The 10,359-nt window shown below is 29.2% G+C and overlaps 1 protein-coding gene across 1 annotated transcript in view; it reads right to left on the bottom strand.

The window, feature by feature from the left end:
• The window catches only part of LOC108686066 (echinoderm microtubule-associated protein-like 2), a 44,123-nt gene that overhangs the window by 24,365 nt on the left and 9,399 nt on the right, over positions 1-10,359 (bottom strand). Inside the window, exon 2 of the mRNA XM_018191139.1 lies at positions 1,887-1,991. Coding sequence (XP_018046628.1) covers positions 1,887-1,932 — 46 coding nt within the window. The 5' untranslated portion in view covers positions 1,933-1,991. The remainder of the gene's footprint in view (positions 1-1,886; positions 1,992-10,359) is intronic.

Genomic DNA, 10,359 nt, shown 5'->3' with positions numbered 1-10,359 from the left:
AAACGCAGAAGATTTAAATTTTAGTATACATTTATTAAATTATATAGGTTAGTCGGCATGAACTTTCCGGACAACCCAATATATTTATATTATTCATGATATGATAATTTTAGTTACATATCTAATAAGCGTATTTTTTATTTTACAGGATATCAATTTATTTATCGGCTAATCAATTATCAGAAATCATTATACATAAATGCTGATATATTTAAAAAATTACGTTTACTGATTTTCATCGTATTTTGTACCTACGTCTCCAAAACAAAACTGATGTGAAAGTAATCGACTGCAGGTTGGTTATCGACGATATATTTTTAGATAGAATCCGTAAGTCGATACGTGGGCGTAACTGTTTCACTCGCTCAATTAAACAAATAACGATAACAATGGAACGAACTCAATTGATCGTTACACATAAATTACATCCATCTCACACTTCCGCGTTATTTCAATAAGATATTGATGCTAAATGAATTTTTTCAGAATTCAATCTAGCCTAATAATGATGACGTTATTTCATTTTTCCAATCTATTAAATTTCTGGATCTATTTATTATTTTGTTTTTTACGTTTAAATAATCTGCTTTGCAGATGTATTACGTGAATTTTTAATTTTTAATATTTATAATTTTTCTTTTTTCCTGTTTTTTTTTAAATATTTTTATTTGCTCATATAAATTTCTATTTATATTTTTACTTTTCAAGTTACATTGAGAAAAAAATAGCCTAAATTAAAAAATATTTATTTGAATATTGCCAACTAAACATTTACTTACAATAAATAAATATTTACTTAATAAAAAGAAGTGATTATTAAATCAAATTAATATTTTTTGTACCAAATAAATATATTTTTATGTTTAATAAATATTTAATTGGTATTTCATTCAAATATAAATATATTCAATAAATATTTATTGAAATTTAGAATTTTTTTTTCTCGATGTAATTAAACATAAAAAATTCATTTTGTCTTATTCAATCACGTGTGTATATTCTATCAGTATCAGATTTAAAATCAATTTTTCACGACGATGACGAAAATAGATTTGGCATGCAATCGTGCGTTTGATGAAGAGATTTTTCTTCTCAATGAAAACCGATCAGAGTTTTCCTCGAGAGACGCAATGCAGACATCATAATTTTGCGACAAGCGAATTGAGAAGATATTCCGTTGTGCAGAAAGTTCAGGCTAAGAAGAAGGCGAAGAATTTCGTGAAATTCTAGAAGGCACCGTTAGCTATGTTTCAGAACCGATAGATTGTTATTAATGAAAGAACAGGATGAGCACTATGGACGCACCTTCGAATAACGTCATCATACCACCTTGAATGGCTTATGTAACGAGTGCCACCGTGTCATAGACAATGCGTTACGTGACGCGTGTGCAAGCGTGCACATCGTATCGAATCATCGTCATTTTTTAATCGGAATGCGTCCTTGTGCGCGAGGATTCTATCGAATTCTATATATATATGATAGAGACTATATATAATTTGATCAGACATAATTTAGCATTCTGCTAGAAATCAATGACACATAGGTCAACAGGAGAACATTGTCCGAGTCAATTTATTTGCAATTACATTACTTTTATTTTAACACACGCACATTTTTTTTTACAAAAAAATTAAACTTTCTTCAATTTCTTTAATTTCCAATCGTTTAAATTCTTTTTTGAGTCATTAATTATTATTCATAATTTTTTAATTATTGATTTTCTTTGTTTTCAAACATTTTGTAAGTTCCAATTACTATAATTGAGATGTTTAACTGGAAATATACTCCAATTATTACGGTAGAGGGAACAACTTAACTTTGTTGCAATTTTCAATGAATAATTCATCACGATAGCACTATTACTGTAAAAAGAGCAGCCTTACCCATTTCTTGCCTCGCACTCTGTTCCGAATGCCCGTTTACGCGCATCGTCGACTCCGAACTTTCCTTTTCATACTTATACAGCACCTTGATTGAGGATCCCGCCTCTGTAAGAAGAAAAGAACAATATTTATTATATACACTTGAATTGCGCGCGCATCAAATCGCGATACAACGGAATATCGCATGCACCACTTCCGATCGTGTCTTCCTATTAATTGTTTCCATAATTACCGGAACAGGGCCTGCCATTGTGCGAAATCATTGTTCAAAGACAATGGTCTTAACTAAGAATACCATGTGGAAAAATTACCGATGGTTAAAATTATCTAGTACAAATGATTATTTTAAACTTTGCTAAGTGTCCAGAGGAAATCGATCTAGTAAACCAAAGGTCAGTGATGGTTAGATAACAATTACATAGACGGTATTCTATCTTTTTTACTTGATGCTTATGAAATTATAGAATTATGATCGTATAATATTGCATAAAATATAAAATTTGAAATTACAATTATATAATAAAAAATGCATGTTTTAAAAGTTGTTGTTCCCTTAACTTATAATAGCCCAAAGTTTTCAATACTGCTTTCTGTGAAAAAATGAACTAATTGTTAGTTAAATGCGTTTGTCTCGGTCCTTTTTATATTTGAACCAAAGAAGTGTTAATATTTTCGCGTATTATATTTTAATTTAGTTTGCATAAAATAAAGAAAGAAATAAAAAAAACAGTCATTAGTAAGTAAATATTTAATCCAGATTAAAAATTATAAGCAAGTAACATATTATAGGGTATTTTCCATTTGATAACACAAACAAACACAAAATGTCGTTCTATCGTTGTTAGTCATTGGAATATTATGAAAGATAAAACGATGTTTGTGTCGACATGTGTCACTAAATGGAAAACATTCATATTCTACAATTATCGGTAATTAAGGAAGAGTGGAAGAAATAATTACAGGCTTCAAAAACAAGTAATATAATGTACTAGCGCTCAAATAAACACTCTGATTAACATACTTTAACGTAACGTTAATTTCATTATGACGCAATTCTGAGAATTTAAATATTGTATTTTATTTTCTAAAAATATACAGAATATATTAATTTAAGTTAATAAATATTTAATATAAAATAAAAATCAATTTTTCTTTCTTTTTCCATTTATTCTATACATTTTGTTATTTATTGAAATTTTGAAGAGGTTCGGTACGTATATTATAAATAATGTAATATAATAAACACATTTTAAATTTTTGCAGAAGTTATATGTCGGTAAAATTCCAATATTTTTCATATTTAAATTAATTTTTGTAAATCTTGACACATTAAATTTTATATGAATTTTTCCATATATCTAGATGCAAATCGCTTCTCACAATTAATATAGATTTCTCGGGCAAAAGGATTTACGGGCATGTCGGACCTTTACGTAAGCAGCCATGAACAACAAAATCTCGTAACTTTTAAAGTGCATGCGTTTTTCCGCACCCCCTTTTTACCCGGGAGAATGAATCGTCGACAATTCCGCTCGAAAGAAACATCAATAATGTATAATGACCTTGATCAATGAAAACGAATGGCGGTACGCGATACTATGCGTGCATAAGAATCATCAAAGGAATGTAAGACACGTTGTACCTTACATGTTTACAGTGACTTTAAGAAGAAAGTGCATACTGCGGATTTTTATATAAGATGCCGCGACTACAGTGAGATTCATGCCTTATGTATGGATGTTACAAGTACAATTACAAGTACGATAGCCTTCAATTCCTTTAAATGTTAAAGATACGCAATAGCACATTTTTTCTCGCGAGACTCGAAGCAATATACCTTTCAAACAACATTAAAAGATTCTTATTCTAGATCAGGCTATTCCGACTGGTGTACCATAATACTAATGTGTCGCGAAAATTTTACAGAAAGTAAAAAGAAGCAAAAAAATTAATAGAAAAAGCTAAATGAAAAATATTTTAAAAATTATCTAAATTATATATTTACTCTAATTTTAATCAAAGTGATATTGTCATTGCGCAATAAAATCACTTTTAATACAATAAAAAAAAATTTTGGACCTTCTTCACTGCTCACTTTTAAATGTCAACGATATTTGATAAAAGATTGTTGAGCGCTGAAGCGTATGCACTTAATGAGGTATCTTGACAAATGAGGTATTTGACATATTTAATGTACCGTTGAAAAAAAGAGTTAAAAAACATTGATCTAGATGAAACAGGTATCAATCAAAATAGATCATAATTCAATGTTCTTGATTATTTACGATTATGGCCGATCAATTCTTATATTTAACACTTTCTTAAATACAGTCTTAAGATAACATGAACCAATCAGAGAGCTGCATGAGTATCTTAATCTGTAAAGGATCCGAGACTTCTTAGGGATTCGAGTGAGTGGCACCATCTTTTTGCTACTCAATCCCATGATATTGACAAAAAGTTTTAGTTCTTAAAATAAAAAAGTCGATCAAAAACATGTTGGTCCTCAGAGGATTAAGATGTTACTTAACTTTTTTAATTTAACTTAGCTTTTTAAATTTTAACTAATTTTTTAAGTATATTTACAATAAAATTTCATCATAACTGCAATTACATTTTGTTTTAGAAGCTTGGAGGTATATCCAAATAAATTTTCAAAGCAAAATATTGAAAACTCTAGGAATAATATACACTTTTTTATACTGGGGTGAAATTAAGTGTAGTTTCTGCGTGATTTTTTTTTACGTGTGTGTATTTAAAGATTAAGATGATCTTAAATTAAAAATCAATTATAAATACTAACTTATATGTAAAAGGATGCTCAAGAAATACATCTTTGATTATTTACAATTGTATAGAAGACTGCCCAAAAAATATATTCTTGAATACATGAAATCTTCTCCGTCGCCCCGAAGAACAGGGACATGAATACACGATGATATAAATTTTTCGGAATCCTTTTGCACATCTTTTGCTATGTTCCGCTTTCGCGCGATTTCTCAATTCCTCGAGACATCGACTCATCTTGTCGCCGTCATCGTTGTAACCGGCTCCATTTTTGCGCCTCACAGTACTCCGCTTTTGCACGCTTGTTCGCGACTATCGATATCCACTTCGGCTCGAGCGGACTCGAGCGAATGTATGTCGGAAACGCAAAGAGATCTGAAGTGCATTATCGCGAACTGGGACACGGTGAGTATATTACTCGGCGAATATGGTCAGAATACATGCCAGACTCAGTGGTTTACAATCTCACTTCAAGCAACCTGACGCCGACAGTCGTCTCTTGAATCAAAGAAGCTACTACAACTTTGACTCTAGGTTGTGCAGACAATGCAGTCCATAATGTGCATATTTAAGTCTGAGAACGATAAAATTCCTCAAAGCAATTTATTTACACATGACACGAAAACTAAACTATTTATCCTATGATAATTTATAAAAAAGCCGATTCTTAAGCCGATATAATTCTTAATTACTTTTATTAAATTTTAGAAAATCTAAAATATAAGAATTACTTAACTTAACTTAATTACTTAAAAAATATCTTTTATGCAATATTATCTTTGATATTCTTTTGTTATATTCTTATCTGAAGATTTCTAAATTCCAGACATTTCTAAAATTCGGAATTTTATTAATTCATAATAATCAACTTTAGTTGATTTAAATACATCAATTGTTTAATATTTTATATGCTTTTTGCATTTGTATACAATTTTTTAGAAAATTAATAAAATTAATAAAATAATTTCTAATTTAATAAAAATTGAATACGTAAATGAAAATTTATTGTACACATTATATATGTAAATTCTGGCATCAATAATAAGCAGCTCGTTTCTAAATTAATATTCTTGTATTTCTATTTTTTCAAGAAACATGACTGATTTATTATTAGCAAAGGAAAAGGCGAGGAAACAGGAGCTCGAATTGAAATACAAAACCAGTAAGCATTGACCTGGCCAGAATACTGCCTTATTGGTGCATAAGGCCGAACCCCACGGTGCTTATTTTACAAGATCTCGTTGTGCACACTGGACGCGTATTTGCGCATGCATCGCCATATACGCAACTTTATATGTATTATACATGATATAGATAATTGGTTCAACGTTCTGTGTTCGTAGGCAGCCCCGCTGTTGAGTACGTTTAGGACTCTTAAGCCGGTCAAGTGACATTAGGTTTACATGAATAGCCGCGCCTATGATTTCCGTATTGCGTTTTACAATATTTCTTTCACTATCTGTACAGGCAGATTGATTTAAACCTCGTCAAATTATTTCGCGATAATTGGACAGACTAGCGAAACGTTACTACGTTAGATTGATTTGCTATTTAAATTGCAAAAATCGCACAAAATAAAAATTATGTATTATGAATTACGATCGAGATCTATAAATACATAATGCATGACTAAGAAATAAAACGGCCTTCAACTTTTATAGCGTTCCAACAATTTACATATATCTAACTGCATTATCTTTTAACACATTTTGAAATTTTAAATTGTAAAATAAAAAAACTTTTTTAAAACGTTCAATTATTTAACATAAAATTTAATTAGCTAAGTAATAAAATAACATATAAATTTTGCATTTACTGTAATTTCTTTACAGTTGCCTTTTGCAATATTATTCGTTGTTTATTCGACTTTAGAATACTTACATTGAATAATATTGTGGAAAATAGTAAGTGTTAAAAATCACGATAAATACATAATTAATATATTTTATATTATTTAGTTAATTAAATTTTCTATTAAATAATTAGAACGATATCAATTATTAATTATATTGACGTAAAAATGTATTAGATAAAATATACGCTATGCGTATTGTAAAGCTTACGACATAAGTTGTATATATGTGTAAAGAGCAAACTGAACTTTCTATTGTGGGAAAATTTATGCAGCTACATTAGCTTAACCGAATATGTACTGCACTCGCAGCAAAACAACTAATAAGGACATGCGAATCGAAATAGCAACAAGCAAAGAATGCGTTTCGTAGGTGAGGGCGATTGTGCGTTTCGCGCACTATGACAATGCGAAACGAATTTGCATATACGCGAATTGATGCTGCGAGACGGCAAATGGCGACGTCGGTGATGAAGTTTAGTTGGCTCGAATGAGACTCGTTAAACATAGTTGGTAGTTAACAGACAATCTGCTGACGAAAGTGGACCAACGTTGAATTTATGGTGTTGGAATTGCTTGAGGTTCTAGCGTTTAGCTACTTTATGTTCAAAGTAAAAGTCATAAATCTAGTTAAGACGGCATTTGTTGTAATGTTGCATTATTATCAAGTTAGCTACAAAATTTCATAATATGCGATAATCTTGACGAAGACGTGTAAAAAGCAAATCACACATTTCTTATATTCCTATATTTTAATTTTCGCGGATTATTAATCATTAATTTTTTTACGAAATAGCTGGAATATTATATAGCTTCTTATATATTATATCTTTCACAATTGTAATATAATTTAACGAATTGGCATAAAATATTGATACGGCTAATGAAGCGACTTCTTAATTAATCTGGGACATCTTATGTAAGCAAGCAATATAACTCCATCAAGTTGAACATTCACAATTAGCCTCCTTGAGAATGGCAGCATGTAATTTTCAACGAAGAAAATACGATTAAGAAAACATCAAATATCTTCAGCAAAAACATCATCAATCTCTGTTCCAACAAACTTGTAACCTTCCACTTGTATATCTCATTTTTTTTATTCAAGTGTCATTAAAAAATTTAAAAAAAAATAAAACTACACATATCATTTCAGTATAATATATTAGATAATTACAATCGAATTACATGTATAAATGAAATAAAAGGGAATAAAATAAAAACTGAATTTACATTCCGCAAAATGGAAAGCGAACGTTAACCTTTAGAACGAGAAAATCACTATAGTGACACTGAAAGTATTATATTTAAGACAAGAAATATAATGAAATAATGAATTCTAACAAATCTTACTCAAGAAAGAGATGAAAGAGATGTAAAATTTTAAAAGTAAATCTCCTACGCTCTAAGAATTAAAATATTAGGTATAGTAAAAAGAAATTCATTATTTTTCCATTCAATTTCATGCAAAAATAATGGATTTCCTTTTTGCTACACCTAATGTATATCAGTAAATCATGAATATAACTATTACATAAATAGAAAAACTGATATATATTTATGTTATATATGTTATATAACAGTTGTATCCGTGTTTGCTGGGATACATCTATTTCATACACCTATTTTAGTACAACATTAAAGAAGTGGAAAATTATGGTTATCTAAATCGTAAATAAATACGCGTGGAACATGTCTTGAAGTTGTGGAGACATTCAATTGCAAAACAGACTTTCTCATGATGATGTAAAAGAATAGAATTTCCCATCTTACGGTAACGTTATTATTTCAATGTGCAATATACTTTCCAAATATTCCTTTCTTCAGATCACGAATAATTCGTTAGATGTTAGATAATTTCACGTAACATTTCAATGTTTAATGAGAGATACATAAAATAATAAAACCTACTACTAAAATCAAGAAGAAATATAAACAGTAATGATAAAAATAAATCACATAATAATTTAAAGAAAACTATAAAAAATATGACTTGCAATTCTAATTTCAAGTATAGCAAAGTGTATAGATATTCCGCTGTTTGGTTGAATCGCTCTATTATTAACATACAAGGAAATGCAAAATGTATATTACAGTTTGTAGCAATTTCATGTTGTTACAGATAGTCAACGCTATGTTAAGAAAATAACTCGTCAAATATTGGTACACGTAGAAACAAGGACGCAAATTATGCTCAGAACACGATTAATCGATTCATTACAGACTCGACTTTAACTGACCTAGTAATAATAATTTCGTCGAGCCATATATAAAATTCAATTTTCACTAATGTAATTTGTTACACTTTAATCTTTTATTTTTTACGCGAAATAATTATAGCTAATGAAAAGAACTTGAAGTTATTTAAAGATATTATTATAAATCAGTGTACGCAATGCATGTAGCTCAAATTGATACTATGATCATACAAATTTTATGAGATTATTCTTCGTCATTTATCATAATGTGAGTAATATTATACAATTTATTCATAGTTTCTAAGATTAATTAGATAAAGCTCATAAAATATGCATAAAAAGTGCTTTTAATATTACATGATAAAATTTAATTATATAAATGTACGATATTATTATCTTATATACTGAAAAAATTTTTGCTTGAAGATGGACAAATCAGAATATTTTAATCATGTCCATCAGAATTGTAATTATCTCAACTAGATTTTTCTCGAATATAATTTTATAATAGTTTCGGATATAATTAATTTCTGCAAAATAATGGATTGTCAATGTTGTCAAACTAAAATATGATGAAGCTTTTCGCGCGCGTGCGCGCCCAAATTGATATTACAATCACAAATATTTTATGAGATTATTCTTCTTCGTTTACCATAACGCGCGTTAATATTACATAATAATTTACTATCGAATCGGTAGAATGATCTCTTCGACATATTTATTGAAATCTCTTTTCAGGCAGCAATAGGTGAGTGTTATGTAAATTTCAGTGGATTATCCAAAATGCTAATGGCCGCTCGCATAGTCAGCACTAAATAAAATAGCTATGAGCAATCCACGTTTCTCTCGTTTATAGTTTCTAATCACGCATTTCCCTTTTACGCACGTTGCATTCTCGAGGAGAATCGCTAGACTGTAATGGCGACCCTAAACTTGACAATGGATTTTATAAGATATATAATTTCTTCTATACAATTAAACGATATCATATTTGTACGAATTAAATTTGTGTACGATTTTTAATTAGCTATCGTAAATATTTTTATAAGTGTAATAACACTCTATTTTTGATGTTTATGTCTCAAAAAGATTGCATTAAAAGAAAATAAAACTTGAATGTTTTTTATAAGAGCATTATATTATACATATATTTTTTTTTATGTTTATAATAATTACATGATCATAATAATTATATGATCTTTAATTATTTATTAACATTTTTAAGAGTTAATATTTTATTAGAAGCTTTAAAATATAGTTTAAGATTGCACTTTAAAGCTTCTAATATCAAAAATGTAATTTTAGTTATTGCAATTATAAAATTATTAAAATTTTGAAATTGAGTATTTAGAGAGAATACTTTAAAAAGCAATAATGTCATGCAATGTAACAAAAGTTAATGATTTCACTCGATCAGCAAACATTACGCCACTGTAACAATCACTAGGAAATGACGTTAAATCATTTGCGTCTTGTGTTTAGAGCTGTTTCCAGTTAACAAGGCGTAGGCGGGTGTTATGCAAATTTTGGTGCAGCATCCTTCGCGTTAATGGCGCGGTCGTGAAGGCATGCGACTGACGCGAAGATAAATAAATAGGAACAAGACATGAACTGTGTGAATGAATGTAAGATCAAA

This window comes from Atta colombica, unplaced genomic scaffold (genome assembly GCF_001594045.1).
Source record: "Atta colombica isolate Treedump-2 unplaced genomic scaffold, Acol1.0 scaffold163, whole genome shotgun sequence".
NCBI lineage: Eukaryota > Metazoa > Arthropoda > Insecta > Hymenoptera > Formicidae > Atta > Atta colombica.
Note: the sequence above shows the minus strand (reverse complement) of the source record. Positions and strands in the feature narration are given on the sequence as shown.